The sequence below is a fragment of the Notolabrus celidotus genome, chromosome 20, assembly GCF_009762535.1.
Source record: "Notolabrus celidotus isolate fNotCel1 chromosome 20, fNotCel1.pri, whole genome shotgun sequence".
Lineage (NCBI taxonomy): Eukaryota > Metazoa > Chordata > Actinopteri > Labriformes > Labridae > Notolabrus > Notolabrus celidotus.
In genome coordinates, this window is record NC_048291.1 from 26,654,722 (window position 1) to 26,674,689 (window position 19,968).

General features: G+C 42.8%; 1 protein-coding gene across 1 annotated transcript; it reads right to left on the bottom strand.

The window, feature by feature from the left end:
- Nucleotides 1-12,559: 12,559 nt before the first annotated feature.
- LOC117832630 (potassium voltage-gated channel subfamily A member 1-like) lies at nt 12,560-18,296 on the bottom strand. Its single transcript, XM_034711840.1, has 2 exons — nt 17,589-18,296; nt 12,560-13,504 (listed from the first exon to the last, which is right to left on the bottom strand). The coding sequence occupies exons 1-2, from the start codon at nt 18,294-18,296 to the stop codon at nt 12,560-12,562; spliced, it is 1,653 nt and encodes a 550-aa protein (XP_034567731.1).
- Nucleotides 18,297-19,968: the final 1,672 nt, after the last annotated feature.

A 19,968-nucleotide genomic window follows, 5' to 3' on the forward strand; every position in this document is an offset into this window, starting at 1 on the left:
GATATGTCACCTTTAAAGGATTTGCCAACCATCAAATCTGTTTTTACAAACACTCTACTCAGAGACACAACTTTCATTTGAAAGGCGGTTGTTTGTAAATGTGGCGAGCTAGGTTAACGTAGATTTTGGTAGTCAAAAGGATTAAGAAATGAACGTCAGTCTACGCACAATGAAGGTGGAGAGATCAGATGTCCAACTTGCTGCTTTTGTTTCCATTTTACCCAACGTATGATGAGCTTCAAACTGATGAGTGTCCGACCCTGTCGTCCTCTTTCACCCTTCTGGGAACGTTGCTTAAGTTATTCAGTTCGGTCCACTAGGCTTCCAATACACTGACAGAAACCCTGACTTTAGTTGATCCCTTACCTTTGTTCTACTTTCCTGACCGGTAGTGAAAATATTCAACTCACAGGAGAAGCTGCAGAGCTTATTTGTGTTCTTGTTGAGAGTTTGATGAAGAAAAAAGTTTGTACAATTTCACACACAAAGTTTCTGACTGATGAAATCCACCCACCTACAACGCTAAAGCTAACTAACAAACATGTGAAGCCTTGTTTGTTTAAAACACACAAAAACCAAAGTGTAAAACTGACCACCGTACATTTCTTGGCAACAAAGTGTCCAGAAACTTGAAAACAACTTTCACTCTTTGGTTTTTCTTCACATTAATCAAACAGAGGTCACTATGTTTAGTAGTAAGCGTTAAGGCTGATTTATACTTCTGCGTCTCCCCTACGCAGCAGGGGCTGACGCGGACATGAGCCCGACATACTTGTGCGTCGGTGTGTCCGTGTCGCGCAGCTATTCTCCGCCGAAACGCCTGAGGGCAGTGTGGTCTCTCTGATAGTCGGCCGCCTGCTTCCGGTCCCGCTACGATCTCTGTTTACTTTTCCACAGCGATTCAGAGCGTGTTCTGTTAATCTACAGCTGATACATGTTGCTGTTTATCATACAGACATGATTACATGAAGAATAGAGAGGAGGAGAGGAAATACACGGACGATGTGCGGCCGATGTCCGGGATCCCGGAAGTGCTTTAAATGCGGGAAAGACAAAGCCGCCGAGCGGACCAATCACAGAGCTTGAGGTCCGCGTCGGCTCTACGGGGAGTTACATTTTGGAGGAGGTGCACGTCAGCTACGTGCGTAGGCCTCGGCGTAGGTACGGGAGCTACGCGGACCCCCGGCGTAGGGTACGCCGTTGATTCAACACAGAAGTATAAATCAGCCTTTAGAAGCACAGTGAGGCAGATTTATGAGCCTGTCTGTAAGGCCTTTGGGCTAAGCTAACAAGCTAACCAGTGATATATAACCTCAAGAATAAACAGGTTAGCTTTATTTAAACTATAAAACCAGCAGATGTAATTTTTTACTCCTTACCTTTTTACATTTCCTCCCCCTCCACCTCTTCTCTCTCCTGACCGCGGTTGCTCGATGTTAATATTGTTGATATTATTCATGGTTTGTATTTTCTCGTCGTGGTCTGATGTCTGAAATGATGCATTATAGGCATTAAGCCAGGGGTGTCAAACTCATTTCAGTTCAGGGGCCACACACAGCCCAAGCTGATCTGAAGTGGGCCGGACCAGTAAAATCATAACATAATAACCTATAAATAACGACAACTTTACATTTTTCCCTTTGTTTTAGTGCAAAATAGTACAAGTATGTGCTGAAAATGTAATCAACTATCTTTCTACAAAAACAGTTCTCCATGATGAGTCTCATAGTGGGGCAGAACATTTTACTCTTTAAGCACTGAAACCTGCTGCAAACACACCAAACAAGTTATCAATTCACCTGACACACAGAGTGTCATTTTTACTGCAAAAGAACAGAGAGATTATAATAATGAAGAAGGTAAAGTTGGCTATCCTGGACCCCTCAGCTCTGAAAGGAACTGTTTGCTTGCTGGACAGTGTTGTATGCAGGGGTGTTGTGCTAGTGTTTGTAGTTAGTGGATCATCTTATAGTGCTCTAAAAAGACTTAATGAATCTCAACCGGATTATGCAAACAGCAAGTCATCTATTTTCTCACTTTGAGAAAAAAGTCCCGGGAAAAAGTGCTGTTCAGGTGCGCTCCATCAGCACTATGATTGTATGCAACCCTCAGAGGACAAATTTAAAATAGTAGTTACTTTCATTGAAAATTTGCAGTTAAAGGCCCTGTGAGGAGTTTTTAACTGGCTGAGAAACAGACTGAAAATGATACCGATGCCTCTTTATGGCCTTAAATAGCAAACAAGACCATCAGCGGCAACACTGGCACCTTCTCTGTTGTCATTTTTAATGCCTGAAACCGCCCTGAGGGGGTAGGTGTCAGACCAGATGATGGACATCTCACTCAGAAACAGCCTTTATTTGACTGTTTTCATGGAAAATAATCACATTGCCTGATAAAGTTGACTGTTAAAAGACAACAGGATGAGGTTTTTGTTGAAAACACTACTTTTGCATGTATAGGACAAGAGATAAGAGGTATCGCTTTGTCCACAAGGGGGCACCAGAATCGATACAAGCTAAAAGTTCCTCACAGCAGCTTTAATGTCTAATCTGTAATTTTTTCACTTTACAAAGTCGTTCCGTGGGCCGGATTGCAACCTCTGGCGGGCCGGTTTTGGCCCGCGGGCCGCATGTTTGACACCCCTGCATTAAGCTGTTTTAATTTCGTGGTATGTTTAAATCTCACTTTCACTGTCATGTTTCATTCTTGAATTCTTGATTTGCTGTAAAATAACTTCATCTTCTTCCCGGCTGGATTGCCTTTCATTCTGAATGTGATTTAATCAACTGCCTCCCTGCATCCTAAAGTCTTGACTCAGAATCACAGATCCAGGTCGTGTGTATATTGTATGTAATAAAATCTTAGAGATTTATTTAAAATAGCCGCAGTTCATTGGTGTTTACTCTGCCGGGTAAGTAACGTGTGTAATCTGCGGAGGGATTTGCACTCGAAAGGGGACACGCGTCAGTGTTTGGTGACTAAAGACGCAGACAAAGATATTACTGGATGGAAGATTTACAACAAACACACAGACGGAAAGCACGCTTACACACTGATGAGACAACGACACACAGAGATTCCAACACACTTAATCCGCTCAAAGAAGAGTTAGAGATGGGCGAGGCGGGAGAGAGCGAGGGATGGGAGAGGAATCGTAGAGCGGCAGATGGCCAGAAAGACGTCAATCCTTTTCATTCTTCCCAGACAGCATAAGGGCACCGTGGGTAATTGAAAGCAGTGCTGACGTTGGTTTATGCTCGCTGCACGTCAGCGGGGGACATCCAAAGTTAGGTAGAGGAGAAGGTGAAGAGGGACAGCACCTACCGGAAATCTAACAATCTGTGCTGATGTCTAAAAATATGAGGAATTGAAATGTGTGCTGCTGTTTTATCTGAGAGTGTCTGTGTGCAGAGGAACACTAATCTGTCCTGTAGCATGACAGAGAGCTACATGACATGAGGATATCACACCATCTGAGGCGACAGGGGGGTCAGGAATTTAATCACTGCAGCTATCATCATCTCGATCAAGAGCGTGCATGTGTGTGTGTTTCAGTGTGTGTGTGTGTGTGTGTGTTGTGGAGGTCAAGAGGTGCATCACCCGCTCTAAAAAAACCTGACACTTCCCTCTGAGGTCGTTTTCAGCTGCAGAACAAAGAAAGTTTGAAACCAGCACCGCTGCAGATGTATACACTGATGAGACATAAACAGTGACTCACTGAGGATTCACTGACACACAAAACAACAAACGGTTTTTATTTCCAAACAAATCCATTAAAATATCTTTGATTTCCTTTAAAGATTTGAATTGCATGAGAGAAAACTGATCTTTAACAACTCTTTTCAAACAACATAGAAGCACCAATTATACCATTTCAAGAAAATAGAAGATTAAATCAGAGAAAAGACACATTTCCATTCCTCTTCTTTAATGATTTCAGTGATGAGATCTTAATCTAGCTCTAAACCAACTTTTATTTATTATTATTTTTTAATACTTTATTGTGCCAATATTATACATACATGAGGTACATTTCTTACAGGTTCAAACCTTTTTAACATAACATTTTGTTTTGAATTTTGTGACCCTCCACCCATACAATATTAGAAAGTAAAATATATTTTAAAAAAGGATAGAAATATATTTATTTATGTATTTTTTAATCTTAGTTTTGATTATTTTTATACCCTTCTTTTTTTCTTCCTTTCTTTTCATTTTCTTTCTAAAACAAGTTTGAAATCAGTTTGATGCAGAGCATGTTCATTCATCAGGAAACAGAGGAAGAACATTTAAACATGGACACTTCTTAAAGAGACTATCTTTCTTCTTTTCCAGCTTTTGAGACAAAATTATCGAACTTAAAAACATCAAAATGAAATAACCATTCTTGCTGTTGCACATCCGTCCACCGCAGTATGTCAGGCTTTGTGCAACAATACCATGAAACAATAAATCTCTGAGGTCGTCATAGTTTGTACGGTACAAAAGACAATGGGACTTATTTTCCACTTCATTCAAATCACACAACTCACAAAGTCTGTTTTCTTCTGGGATGTTTTTGAATCGACCGTCCTCAACAAACAGAGGAAGAACACCGGATCTTAAGTGCAACAAAGATCTTTGGCTTCTAGATAAAGGAGATGTTACAGATAATTCAGGAGTGAAATTATGTTTGATCTGCACATATTTTTAAAACTGCTTCCAAACTTACAGAGGTTAACAACAAAGCATAAGATTTGTAACATAATCAGAACGTAACGGTGAAAATATACAGAGATTAAGATGGAGCAACAGTATTTAGTTTTTCTGTGGAGTGCACAGAAAATGTGCAATATTATTATTTAATCATGACTGTGCAGAATTATTTTGGTATCTAGTATTAATGTAATTTTTATATATTTATTCACACCTGCTTACTAATTTATCTGAGCTTTGTAAATCAGCCATGGGCGTTATTGCGATCTGCGTGCATCTCTGTTTTTTGGAATGATAATAAAGGAATCCTGAGTCATGAAGATGAGCTATTAAAGGTGACATATCACGCTTTTTTCATCAATATATATTGGTCTAAGAGGTCCCCAAAACATGTCTTTAAAGTTTATGCTCAAAAAAACACTTTGAAATCAGATTTTGGTCTGCCTGAAAAACCCTCTTCTTCAGTCCTCCTCAGAACACTCTGTTTTCTCTCTGACCACGCCCCCTCAGGAAGTGGATGTGCCCTCGGCTCTCCAGCACGTTGATCTAATGTTTACATGTTGGCTGAATATACACGGCTGCTCAGAGATCACGTTACTTCAACCCTCTGAATCTGATCCTGACGGAGAGGCGCCTGTAGCAGGACCTTTCTGAAGGATTGGTCAGAGATTTAGTGTTTCTTGTTGTTTTATTTGTCAGTATGTCGACGTGTGTCTTGGTACACAGCTACTAACATGTAGCTATGTGGCTATGCTAACTAGCGCTAGCACTTATCCATGATAAATAAAAATCATCCACTAGATCTTCAAATCTGCAGACGTGGGGAGTAAAACCGACCTCTACCAGAAAGGCTGCAGGACCTTTCTGAAGGATTGGTCACAGATTTAGTGTTTCTTGTTGTTTTATTTGTCAGTATGTCGACGTGTGTCTTGGTACACAGCTACAGCTACAGCTACAGCTACAGCTACAGCTACAGCTATGAACATGTAGCTATGTGGCTATGCTAACTAGCGCTAGCACTTATCCATGACAAATACAAATCATCCTCTAGATCTTCAAATCTGCAGACGTGGGGAGTAAAACCGACCTTTGTGTTTATTAAGACAGCCTACAACTAGCATGCCTCCCTCCTAAGCTCCTTGTTAGCACACATGTGTGCAGGGAATGAAAAACGGAGGAGGGGTTGAGTTGTATTTTATACAGTCTATTGGCTGAACAAGCTCCGAGCTCTGACTTCCTGTTACAGACCGGATATTGTTGTTACGTAACAAAAACACGGAAGTCTGAAACGGCTGGTTTCACACACATTTACAGAAAGGTGGAGAAATCAGAACAGGGGCAGAATGGATTTTTTTCATTCTCGGGGGGTTTGTAGACAGGGACACATATTTCAGGTAAAGAACCATTAAAAAGTCAATTCTGCATGATATGTCACCTTTAAAATATTATCAATAATAAAAAATCTGAAAAAAGTCAGTAGTGTCTCTGTCAACAAGACAAGACAAGAATAAAATGAAGGCTGTGGGCTCAAATATTTTCCTCTATTGTATGTAGGGCTGGGCGATAAAACAATAATGATAACTTATTTTTCTCAATATAAATAAAACAAATGTAGGATATAACGTTGATATATTTAAAGGGGCGCTAGTGTGTTTTAAACGCTAGTTCCCATCCTACATTAAACAGAAGAAGTCGGCATGGAACAGCCAATCATGTCGCAGGGTGAGAGGTAGGCGGGGCTTAAAGACATTTGGAGTGGAATGTAAACACAGCGGAATTGAGCGACAGCAACATGGAAGATAACTCAAAACCTACCAACTTAAAGCAGAGTGACAACATGCTCGACAAGAAAGGACACTAAACTTCATTAGTTAAGATACTTGGGTGATTTACTGGACGACTGAATCCAAGATACATGCAAACAAACCGTCTTCAACTTTCCCTCAGGAGATAAAAATCTGCCTTTAAAATGATCTGAAAGAATTATTTGATATTTATTGTGATAACATCTTTTTCAATATCTCCCAGCTCTAACTGTACGTCTAATCCGTACGTCCAAATACAAGCAAGGCATTCCTGCAACTGCTCTAATAGTTGAGGAGCGCGGTGTTATTTATCTGCGGTTACAAACTGTCGCTGCCCCCGTGCTTCTTCCCCACCGCGCTGATCAACTCTAACTCATCCAGAGTGCAATGACCTGAATGTTTGTGCAGTGCACCTGTCACCACAGGCGCAGAGAGGGACCGCCGCAAAAGTGCAGTGCAGCGCTGGCAGACGAGATCCAGTCAGGCGTGTGTGTCCATCATTCAATGCTCGGGTTTGAGCGTGTGTGTAAGGACAGCACAGAGAGGTATCATTATGCAGCTGAAATGTTGCTTCACAGATTTACACTCTGACTAAAACTTTGAAGCAAACTTGTATGCTTTTTCTTCCCCTGAGACTTGGACTAAATCTGAAAATGTTCCTTTTTTGGCCTCCTGTTTATGGTTCATGCACTAAAAATGACTTTGCATTGAAAGAAACTTGGCTACCAAATGTGCAACATTTTCTTAATGGTAACACCGTACCATATCACATTACATGTTTTATTTGCTAACAGCTCAAAATAATCAGCCTACAATAATCCAGTTAATTCACTGGTTTTAAGGTAATCTGCAACCAATTTACCCGGTTGATATCATTTCCTCCACGTCCCAGAAACTGAACTCTTTTTTTTCATTACAGCGCAGAATGAAAATAACGTAAGTCATCTGGATTGTATCAAACAAATGAACATCATCATTTGAAGCAGAGAAATGGTGCGTTCAGTTACTCTGAAGTCTTTTGTGTCATGTTACTGTAAATGAAATCCACAGGCAGCAGAAGTGAGACAGATGTTCAGGTCTCTGTGTGGTCAGTGGAGCAGTATGAGAACACACTCTGACATCTAGAGGCAGGCATCACTCATCGCATGCAGAGCTCCTTACAGCTGAACACACACTCTGCAGACAGAAAGTGCAGCTTCTGGTCAGGTTGAGTTCAGATTTATTTGCAAAGCTTCAAAATCACTGGCTGCCTCTGAGGGCTTCACAATAAAAGCACGGTACATCTCAAATCCCATAATAGTGACAAGTACAAATGTGCAAACACATAAAACACAATGCAGAAATGAGGAGCTCTTTTTCTTTCTTAGACAGAGAGAAGGTTTAAGGTAAGAGACAGCACCAATTCATTAAACTTAAGACCATCTGATTCACCTTTTAGTCACACTAACACACACGCCTCATCGTGCTTTTAAAGAAGTTGTTTAGATTGGAGGATTCATCATCACATTCCTCCCTGGTCACTGCACAGGAAGTCATCTGGAAGGAGTTCAGAAATCATCGACATGACTGATTAAAATAAGACTTACAGCACTTATACATACATCATCCACATCTGTCACCAGGATGAGCACGTCACATTACATCCAAACAGTCAAAACAATGAATGAGTCTCATTGATAATTGAACAAATGACCATTTAAAGTTTCATCTCAACGTTTTCACAAAATATGTCTCAAATGTTCCTGCTCATCTTCTCAGCAGCACGGATCAATCATCTCTTCATTCATTCCTTTGTGCGATACGTCATGTGGCTCAGAATTTCCAACATTACACATGAAAAATAACTAAAGACAGACTGAATTTCTCAGAACAATCGAATGAAACCCTTGAAAACTTTAGGTGTGAGATAAAACAGATGTTGAAGTGATGTTATCATTAGGAAGTCCAAATCACTGCTTTGCAAATCTGTGTACCAGAGACATCAGAGGCTGGTTACCTCTGACTGCTGCTCCATATTCTCCATCCTCTGTTTGGTTATTATATTCATACAGATGAACGGTAAGAAAGAGCATCACTTCAGAGATCTTTGAGATATTCTACCTTAAAATCATTTGGATTTTAATTCATTGTAAGAAACCATCAACTGTTGATTAGAAGTGGACATAGTGTATGTTACATTAGTACAAAAGAAGATGAGGGCTACTAAAAAAAGTTACATTTTTGGAGGTAAGACCAATAAAGAAAGAAAATCTGAGATCAAAGTCAGAATTCTGAAAAAAAATAAAAATCTGTTGTATAAGAAAAGAAAAAAAATTCTAGAATTTTGAAATAAATTCTGAGATTACAGTCAGAATTCTAGAATTTTGAGATTACAGTCAGAATTCTAGAATTTTAAGATTACTGCTAGAATTCTAGAATTTTGAGATTACAGCTAGAATTCCAGAATTCTGAGATTACTGCTAGAATTCTAGAATTTTGAGATTACTGCTAGAATTCCAGAATTCTGAGATTACAGTCAGAATTGTACAATTTTAAGATTACAGCCAGAATTCTAGAATTTTGAGATTAAAGTCAGAATTCTAGAATTTTGTGATTACAGCTAGAATTCCAGAATTCTGAGATTACAGCTAGAATTCTAGAATTTTAAGATTACAGCCAGAATTCTAGAATTCTGAGATCACAGGGAGAATTCCAGAATTCTGAGATTACAGTCAGAATTGTACAATTTTAAGATTACAGACAGAATTCTAGAATTTTGAGATTACAGTCAGAATTCTAGAATTTTGAGATTACTGCTAGAATTCTAGAATTTTGAGATTACTGCTAGAATTCCAGAATTCTGAGATTACAGCTAGAATTGTACAATTTTAAGATTACAGCCAGAATTCTAGAATTTTGAGATTACAGCCAGAATTCTAGAATTTTGAGATTACTGCTAGAATTCTAGAATTTTGAGATTACTGCTAGAATTCTAGAATTTTAAGATTACAGGAGGAATTCTAGAATTCTGAGATTACTGTCAGAATTCTAGAATTCTGAGATTACAGTCAGAATTCTAGAATTCTGAGATTACAGTCAGAATTCTAGAATTTTAAGATTACAGCAAGAATTGTAGAATTCTGAGATTACAGCCAGAATTCTAGAATTCTGAGATTACAGTCATAATTGTAGAATTTTAAGATTACAGGAAGTATTCTAGAATTCTGAGATTAAAGTCAGAATTTTGTGAAAATAGTTTTTTTTTCTCTGAATTCTGGCTTTCATCTCCGAATTCCAAGACATAAGTCAGAATTTAAAAATGAAATGTTAGTTAAAAAATCAAATAAAGTTTACTGGCCCAACCTCCAAAAAGAATGTTTCATTGGCTGTAATCCTCTCCCCGTATATCAGCTCCTGGTTTGTTGACATCTTGTTTTTCTGGGTCAAAAGGGATCACATTTGTACGAGATGGAGGAACCGGAGACGTGTGCGGGTTAGCGAATGCTTGATTGAATGCTAATTTTAACACTAGCTTGGTTAGCAGGGTGCAGCTATATATCAGAGTAAGTAGGATGTTGATGGGGATGCTAGTTTGGCCTCAGATATAACACAGAATAAATACCATCAGCATGTTTTGGAAGAAACCTTCACCGTGTAAAAATGGATTACATGGCAGCTCACAGCCAAAACACTCACAGCTCCCCCTGGTGACTGGCTGCAATACAGGACATAAAGCCTCCCCCATGACAACAGATGGGACATGGGTTAATCTATGTGTTCATCTCATCAGCTCTATTGACAAATGTGACTTTGCAGTGTTCTTTATTTGGCTTATAATGATTTATGGAGGATTTTTTTGTGCCTTAATGTAAAGGATAGCACAGATAGGATACAGTAGGACAGTGGGAAGAGAGGGTGGGGTATCGCATGCAGCAAAGGGCAACAGGTTGAATTTGACCCCCGGCCGTCTGCTTTGAGGTTTATAGCCTCCGAACACGGGGTGCATGATTTATCCTCGGAGCTGAATCGCGAAAAAGCACTGACACTGTAGTCATGGAACTGCTGGAGATCTCATCTGTGCATGCCTCAGGTTCAAAATACATCACCACTATAGCCTTATGTTGGCTTCACTTTTCTATGATAGGAAGGCATGTCGTCATGTCGTCCATGTTTACATGCAGCCAATGGTTCGAATGAGCCGTCAGAATATTTAAAGGACGTCTTAATTAACACAGGTGGCCACGCCCTGCAGCGTACCCTGCTCTGGACTGTGGGTACAGTGTTGCTTTAGTCACAAGGCACTACACTCAAGTCCATAAATGTCAGCTGGCTCTGAGCTATACCGTCTCTGACCTGAGATCATCTTTCACCATACATCTCTGCAGGCCGGATCTGTGACACTATGCAACTGTAACATGCGAACTGGCTTACCACCAACAACATGAACTCTGTCCGCACCACCGTCAGGCGATGAGCGATCTCTTTGTGGTAATCATCAGCTCCAGATTGCAGCAACACATTTCTACCATAACTCTGACAAGCACAGGGGATCAACACCTGCAGCACTCACTGTGCATGGGGTTTACCTCTGCACATGTGCAGAGCAGTAAACGGTACTGTGGTTCACTTCACACAGTCAGGTCATTATGAAGTGAAGGAACCTCCTGCATGCAGCTCTTTAAGGGGTCAGGACTTGTCTTTAATCGGGTGATATGTCATGTAAAACTTCCTGCAAGGTTTTGCAGATGGTTTTATTCTTTATTGAGAAATACAGATTTATTCTGTATACCTGCCCATAGGAAAAGACATTTAGAGAGGAGATCTCAAAAGTGTTTCAGTTATGTCTCCTAGACAACAATGAGATCTGTTTGAAAGCAAAATGAGACTATAGCTTATGTCTCCTGTTTCTCATTCTTGCCTCCAGAAAAAAGTTGCAAAAAGTCTCAGCTTAGTCTCCCTTTCAGTTCAAAAGGAGATCTGGTCAGAATCTGAAATGATTCTCAGGTATTTCTCAAGTGTTGTGACTCCCTTTGAGCTCAGGTGGAGAAATCAGGGAGCTCTCTGTCTCAATTGTCTCAATCTAACCTCATCCATTTGTTTTTGTCAGACTCAGTTTTTGTGTCTCAAGTTGAGCTCAGATGGAGCAAAGAAAGAGCCTGAGCTCATCTTTTCATCAACATTTATAGTGCCCTGCAAAATTAAGATTTCAATGTAATTGTCCACAAACTTACAATTCTCATTCAAACATTTGAACCACTTGCAAGATCTGATATTTAGATGTGAAATGATCTCTTCTTTGACTTCACAGTCTGGTCCTTCCTTTACAAGTCTGTTTGGAACAAAACCACTTCACAAAGATTTAGTGGATTTGAGAGAAATTGCAAAAGATGGAGATTACCATTTATTTAAAATATGGGACGCAAAAGGGCTGACCAGATTTAGCCAGATTATTACAACTAAAGGGGCAGATTCTTCTGGGCGCTGGTGGCCTAGCGGTCTAAGCGCCCCACATACAGAGGCTACAGTCCTCATCGCAGGGGTCGCCGGTTCAATTACCGGCCAGTCGACTATTTCCTGCATCTTCCCCTGCTCTCTACTCCACACATTTCCTGTCTCTCTTCAGCTGTCCTGTCAAATAAAGGCAAAAAGGCCAAAAAATATATTTAAAAAAGAGAAAAAAAATTAGCCATTAATGAGATCTCTCATTTAAGTCTCGAATAAGACTCATGTCATGGTCTCAACTATTTCTTCTAGTGATTTTTTAGGAGGAACTAATGAGAACAATTTGAAACTTGAATGAGGCTGAAGTGAGAATCTCAATTTTGTCTCCAGAGACTTAGAAGAGGAAGCCTTGAGCAGTAAAATTTCCCTCTGGGTGTGAGTCAAACGTTCTGATGAAAACATGACAAAACCTCAATCTCTGAGAAGGAACTGTGCCAAAGCGAATCTTTGTCTACGCGTTACAAACATGAACTTTCTCTTGTCACTCTATCTAACTCCATCCTTCAGTCTGACTACTCTTCTTCTCCTCTTGAGGCAGTGTGAATCTGAAAACACTCAGTCTGTCTTCCTCTGTGTCACACCTGAGTGACCAGAGGCTCTCTGAGGTAGAAGTTAATGCCCCTCGGATCACCTGGGGTCTGACCGGCACACAGTCCCGTCAGGAGAGTCCCGTTGAGCGGTGCACAGGTACCTGTGCTGTTCAGCCCGTACAAGGGAGCGTAATCTCCCATGTTCTCAGGCACTTTTTCAACTCCCTCTTCATCTCCGTCGTCCTCCTCCCCGTCGTCCTCCCCGTCATCTTCCCACATGGATGTGGAGACGTGTTGGTACTGGCTGGTGTCCTCACACTCCGTCTCTCTGTGGTAGAAGTAGCTGAAGTTTGAAACAATGACGGGCACTGGCAGGGAGATGGTGAGCACGCCGGCGATGGCGCACATGGAGCCCACCAGCTTCCCCCCGACTGTCTCTGGATACATGTCCCCGTAGCCGACTGTCGTCATTGATACCACAGCCCACCAGAAGGCCTCAGGGATGCTGGTGAACGCCGTGTCCGGACTGTCCACTTCGGCGAAGTAGGCGGCGCTAGAGAAGAGAATAACTCCAATGAAGAGGAAGAAGATGAGCAAGGCGAGCTCCCTGAGGCTGGCCTTGAGCGTCTGGCCCAGGATCTGTAGGCCCTTTGAGTGACGAGAGAGCTTGAAGATCCTGAAGACCCTCACCAGTCTGATGACTCTAATGAGGGCCAGGGACACAGACGGCTGGGAGCCTTTGTCCTTGGCCAGCTCTGTGCCCAATGTGACAAAGTAGGGAATGATGGCGAAGAAGTCAATGGTGTTCATGACGTCTTTGAAGAAATGCACTTTGCTGGGAGCGCAGGCTAAACGCACCACAAGTTCAAAGGAGAACCAGCAGATGCAGATTGTCTCCACGATGAAGAAGGGGTCCTGGAAGGGGTTGAAAACAGGAGGGACCAGGATGGTTTCATTGGGGTTGGTGGGGTGAGGTACGGAGGTGAATTGCTGGAAAGAAGAGGGAACAAAAGAAAAGAGTTCAGAGGTTTAAACAAATCAAAGCTTCGTAAACAAGTCGCATTATTTTAATCATGTGAGGGTCATCAAACATGAGCTGGAGAGGAACATGAGACTAAAGGGGAAAGGTAAGGCTATAATAAATATCTCCATGGAGACTTTATTTACAGGAGAGTGAGCGTGGAGAAAACAAGGTGGAAGTAAACAGTAGAGAGATAGAGGATAGGTGAGAAGAAGCGTTAATCACATGAGTGGTCCTCGGTATATTCAGAGAATGACATTAGTCATCAGGATCTGTGAGATCTGTGATACTGTGCTAACTTTCCTCTCCTCTCCATTTTCACTCTGCTGGCTTTAAGTTTCCCTTCAGACTTTTATGTAAATCACTTCCTCTATATTTAAACGCAAACAAAAAAGTATTACGCTCATGTGACCGCGGGGTCGCGTTTCACCGCAGACACCGACTCAGCCAAGGCATCTGACACTTCGTTTAGCCCGGCCGCTTCTTTCTTTCTGGGAAGGAGGCGCAGGTTTGAGATGTCTGGGCATTAGTGTCTTTTAACAAGCCAGGTAGAGTTACCCTGAGCCTGGGCTGCTATCAGAGCACATATTTTACCCAACAAGATGTATTTATATAGTTTTATGATTCCCTCTGTACATCAACATCATGTCCTCATTTCCTATCAGGATGTAAGCTCTAACATTTAAAAGATCAGATCAACCGACATAATGCATCCAGGAGAAAAACACCAACAACCCCAATGTGGACTTATGACATGGATGGATGTAAAGGAGAAAAGGGGTTTGCATTTGATTGTGCATCATAAAGAGAGGATTTCCTTCATTCTGCAACCTGCCCTTCTATCCTACCGCAGACATTTCTCCAAGAAGTAAAGCCTCTGTCTCAGATTCGCCATGCTTGGAGTGTAGTGAGTGCATTGGAGGACGCCAAAGACCAGGGGCCTCATGTACAAAGGGTGCGTACACACAGAAACGTGGCGTACGCTCATTTTCACTGCAAAGTTCAGATGTATCAAGAGTGAAATGACTGTGGAAATGTGGGGCGCCTCATGCCAACTTCATGGCTGGCCTAGGTACGTTTCTACAGCTGTTGATCCTTGCGCACGGATTCATACATCTGGATACTTTTGTGCATATGAGGTTTGTTGGATTTGATCGTATGCCATGTTTCAGTGGGAAATCCACGCAAGACTTTGTACATGGGGCCCCTGGACCACTAAGAACAACTGTCATTTCTATAAGTCTATTTAGAAGATGCAGTTCCTACCACAAAAGGGACCTTGAGTGACATGCAGCATGTTCAGAAACCTTTGCAACAGCTTAGCGAAGTGTTCTTGAAATGGACTCAAAGTGCTCACAAATGGAAACACACAAGATCCCTCAAAGCACTTGGCCTTCGTAGCCTGTCGACCACTCAGTCTGAATTGAAATGAGACGGTCTGGTATACAGAGGAATCAATGCTGTAGCCTACGCCAAAGTATAAAATATGGACGTAGTATCCGTGACGTCACCCATCTGTTTCTGAAGCTCTGTTTTGAGGCCAATTGTCGGAGGGAGCCATATAGCTGCTGTCGAGCGATTGTGACGTAAAGAGGCGGGCTTTGAGCCTCCTAGCCAACAGCTACAGTGCTCCCGCCTGTCAATCAAGTCAGCTTTGCCTCTCATTGGAAGACTCGTAATCTCAACATCCTTGAAATTGCCTGTCATGACTTTTAAGGACTCATTTGTTGGCCATAGACACAAAGCTGGCTACGTTTGCAGTGTATCCTACGTGTATCCAATGGTCGCATTGTTTCCATACGAGATCAGCTGGTAGCATGTCGATGCTAAACGATGCTAGGCTCGATGTTCCCTGCGAGCTGAGGAGAAGGAGGCAAGGATGACGTGCTGGTACTTGAGGTGCAAGCTAAGAAAAGACAACACGGACCTGTCCTTCCACCCACCTTACGTTATGGGGAATGTAAGATCTATCTACGATAAGGTGGACGAGCTAACCCAGCACCAGAGGGAATACTGGCAGAGTAGCATCATGCTAACAGAGCTAACACCGGACACGAACGCCACATTGGAAGGATTACACCTGCTGTGGGCGGACAGGATACAGGAGAGCAAGACTGAACTAACTGGTGAAGAAGGCCAGCTCAGTCCTGGACCCTGTGGAGGACATTTATTTCTATATATATTCTTGTTAAATTCTTGTTCTGTACACCTTTTTGTTTGCTGCTGTAGCTCCATGAATTTCCCTGTTGGGGAATGAATAAAGGAGTATCTTATCTTATCTTACACACATGCCTGCACATGTAGCCTGACGTGCACCTCCTCCAAAATGTAGCTACGCGTCCAACAACGTGGAACGCAACCCCTGTCCATCGGCTGTACATCCCATCTCCTCTGACGTCTCCTCTCTATTCTTAGTACCAATCGCTGTACGACCAACGGCAATATTTATCTGCTCCAGCTTAACATGATATGCTCGACATCACCACGGATCTTGTCAGGATCAGAAACTGGAGATCTGACTGGCATAGAATTCACACTGCCGACAAGCGAGTATTGCAGAGCCGGACCTGGACCCTCCGATCATGATGGCAGCGTAGAGTCAGTCCAGGAATATAAACGAGGCTTCCCATAATGCATCACAAAGCGCCACCCCTGTCACTTGCAGCAGGTAGCTAGCTGGCCTCCTTTGCAAATAATCACAGGACATGTTGGACTTCGAAGGATTCCCCTAATGCATCCCTTCGACGGAGGCAGCCCCTAAATTGGGATGCAGTTGTTGTGTTGCTATGCTAACACCCCGCCTGCCTTCATCACCTCAGCATCCCCATTAGTGCTCACCGAAGTCGACCTTTGCTAACTGGTCTATCACTTTGATGTCGACTGCAACCTCCTCATCACTGACACCACGGCTGCAGACTTACAGGACGTTTATCTCGTCTTATCAAACACATCAGGATTGAGTAAATCACATCTGATTGGTTGATCTCTCCACCGTCTGGTGATGAGTGATTGCTCAGAGATGTCTTTGCTCGCAGATCTTTGTTAGTGTAGCCTTCAAAGCTTCAAATACTGCGATCATACGAGCCCGTGTATCTATGTATGGTAGTAAAGGAGCAGCGTTGGTGGTGATGGGGAACATAAATCTAACAGGTGCTGCTGTGTATCACTTCTGCCGAGTCCTCCTCGTCTCCAGGCTACCCGTGTGTGTGTGTGTGTGTGCGAGGCTAATTTGATTTCGTGGCGGTCATCAGAAAAGTTGATCTGCGAGCGTCTTTTTCGATGCTGTTTTTTTCGTGCATAGCCTATGAGTCACGCCATTTATTAATATAGACATTCGTTTATGTGTTGATGTGCCCTAAGGGTTGTTCTTTCACTATATATAGCCCTTTAGATCTCCAAGGGGTAACGTGAGACTCGCTCATCTGCTTCCCTTTCCTTCACACTTGCTTCTTCCAGACGATCTCTTCTCACTACCTTTGAAATATCCATCCCACCCGATTGCACTTGCTCTGGCAGTCGCCTCATGGCAGTCTGACACATCACCTCCACTGTGTCTCTCCTCAGAGGTAAACCTCACTTCTTCTCTTTCCCTACTTTTCTTTTCTTTTTTGGTTCCTTCTCCTGAATCTGAGTGGATCAAGTTTAACGACAAGTCCAAAATACTCGTAGGAAAATCCTCCCCCATGCCGACTCTCTCCTCAGCTTTGCCTTCCCTCGCTCTAAACTTTTAACCTCCATGTTTTCTCTTTTATATCTCTTGTTTTTTCTTCTCCTTTTCCTCCCTCCGATTGAGAGAGGAGATAATGATATCACAGACTTGCGCTGAAAGAGCCGGTTTGTTTGACAAGCTGACACCTGTCACCGGCTGTTATCCCTCTATGTTCACCTCATCACCTCCTCCATGTGGCAATGCCTCTCCTCTTCACACCCTGTCAACCACCTGCCTGTTCTTCAATCACCTGGGCGCCTCCCTTCTCTACGTGTTTGTCTGATGACATCAACCTGCAGACTTATGAATCCTCTCTGGAGCTCTGTCATGCAAACCATCCTCACCTCCCTCAGCTCCTTCTCATTCCTGAACTCGGGCAGCGTCTCCAAGCAGAAGATGAGGATTGAGATCACAATGACCATGACGCTGATGATGGCGATGATTCGAGCCCCGCCGGACGACTCCGGGTACTCAAACAGCATCCAGAGGCGGCGCTGCAAGTCATTAGTGGGTAAGGGCCTCTCCTCCTCCTTGGGGAAGCCTTCATCCTCTTTGTAGCGGTCGATGATCTCCTCTCCGAGCTCGTAGAAGCGCAGCTCCCCCAGGAACATGTCCAGAGGGACGTTTGCAGGCCGCCTGAGTCTACCGCCTGACTGGTAGAAGTACAGGATGGCGTCGAAGCAGATTCTGCTTCTGTCCAGGAAGACTTCGTTCCGCAGGGGGTCGAAGTATCTGAGGCGACGTTCTGGGTCGCCCAGGAGAGTGTCAGGGAACTGCGCCAGGGTGCGGAGCTGCGTCTCATAGCGCATCCCTGACACGTTGATAGCCAGGCGCTCCGTCAGAGCCCAGCCATTCCTCAGCTGTAAGCGGCGGCGGTCCTTCTTGCCCTCTTTGCCCGGCTCCTTCTCGCTGCTCTCCTTCTCCAGCTTGTTGTTCTTGTCCTTCGTGTGCTTGTCTTCATCACCAACACCCTCAGCTTTCTGCTTGTCCTCCGCCTGCCCTCCGCCTCCCTCTCCTCCCGTACCTCCTCCTCCCTTGTCTTGATTATTCATCTTTCTCAATCTTGTCCTCTTTGTGTTTGTTGGTTTACTTGATCTCTTTGTGTCTCTTTGCTCTGAGGAGAATAAATCAAGGTTAGCTTGGCATCCAGGGAACATTTCACAAACTACAGGCGGCAGCTTAAAAACAAAGAACGGTTATAAAGTTGCAGCGAACAAAGAAACTATGTGAAGAAGTAGAAGCCAAGGAACTGTCATGGAGGGAAAAGAGTCGCCTGCAGGGACTTCTTCTTTCAGCAGGTGCCGCCAGAGAGCACACGACAGAAACTCTAAATGTTGTTGTTTGTCTGAGGAGTGAAAGCTTCAACCTGCTCTTTATCTCCTCTACTGTTTGCAGAAAGAAGCCAATGCAACGACGACCCCTCTCCCTCGCTGATTTAACACCTCTGTGAATATTTACTGTGGACTTTATGGCACCAGATGATTGTTCACAGTTTTCTCACATGTATCAGGAAGCTGAAGAAGCAGCTGTGTGGCTTGGCTGTGAACTTTTTGGATGGCAACGCTCCAATAAAACAAATTATTGATTGTAAAAAACGCCAATCTGGAAGCTTTGAAATGGTTGTAAATGAACTGATGTGTCTTCTTTTTATTGTTTAAAGTGCGTGCATTAAATATATCAACTTCTATCAATACTTTGTAAGATCGTTACTGAACTCATCAATGAGATGTTGACAGAAAATCCTACCTTAGATCTTTCTCTCTGGAAATTCTGTCCAGCAACTTCCTGAAAGAGAAGATATTTTGTTATTTGAATTCACAATATGAAGAAACTTAATTTATAGCAGCTTTAAGAACATTAAATGCAGCTGAAAGTGATATCAGTGTAAAAACAGACAACTTAAATAAGACAACTGATCAATTAAAATACACTTAAGTATATAAAACTTCACAAATGTAGTAAAAGAAACATCAAATAGAAGTTAGATTTGATTAAAAAGTAGTTTTTAGCAGCTTCTTGAAGTTGTGTACAGAGTTTGCATGTCTAATCTGTGATATCAGACAACATTAGATGATATTAAAATACTTTAAATAGTTCAATAAGCTGTGTAATTTGAAAGTATGCAATTAAAATACTAATTTGTGACATTAAAAAGTGATTTTTTCAGACTGTTTTATTTACACATGATGCAAAAGTGTCCCTGCATGCACTCATCTTCATGCTCATCATCAGTTTATCACCTTCTCCAGGACGCCGTGCAGAAACCAGACTTGCTCTCCTCCTCTTGAGCCTCCTCGAGCTGCTGATTCAAACTAATCTCACCTCCACCATGACTGTCCCGCTGTACCTCCACCTCAGGGAGCCTTTTGCTCTGACCCTTCCCTCCGTCTGAGACAGTTTGTGTATCAAATCCCTCATCATAGCGTCCAGACGACCCCTCCTCTTCCTCCTGCTTTGAGCTCCAGGTGGGGAGGGGAGAGGTGGCAGAGGGAGCAGCGTGGCTCCTTCAGGGGGCTGCTCAAGTGTTAATCCGCCGTGTGGGAGAAGTTAAGACATTTAAACTTGTTTGTAGGTCACTTACTGTCTTCCCTTGCTCCCATGTGCTCTCTCTCACGCCCAGTAAATCCTGAATGCTGTCAGGCTGAAATTTAATATTTGACCCTCTCCCTCTGCCACTTCTACCCCCTCCTCCTCCTGCCCCCCCACAGCCCTCCAAACCTGGAG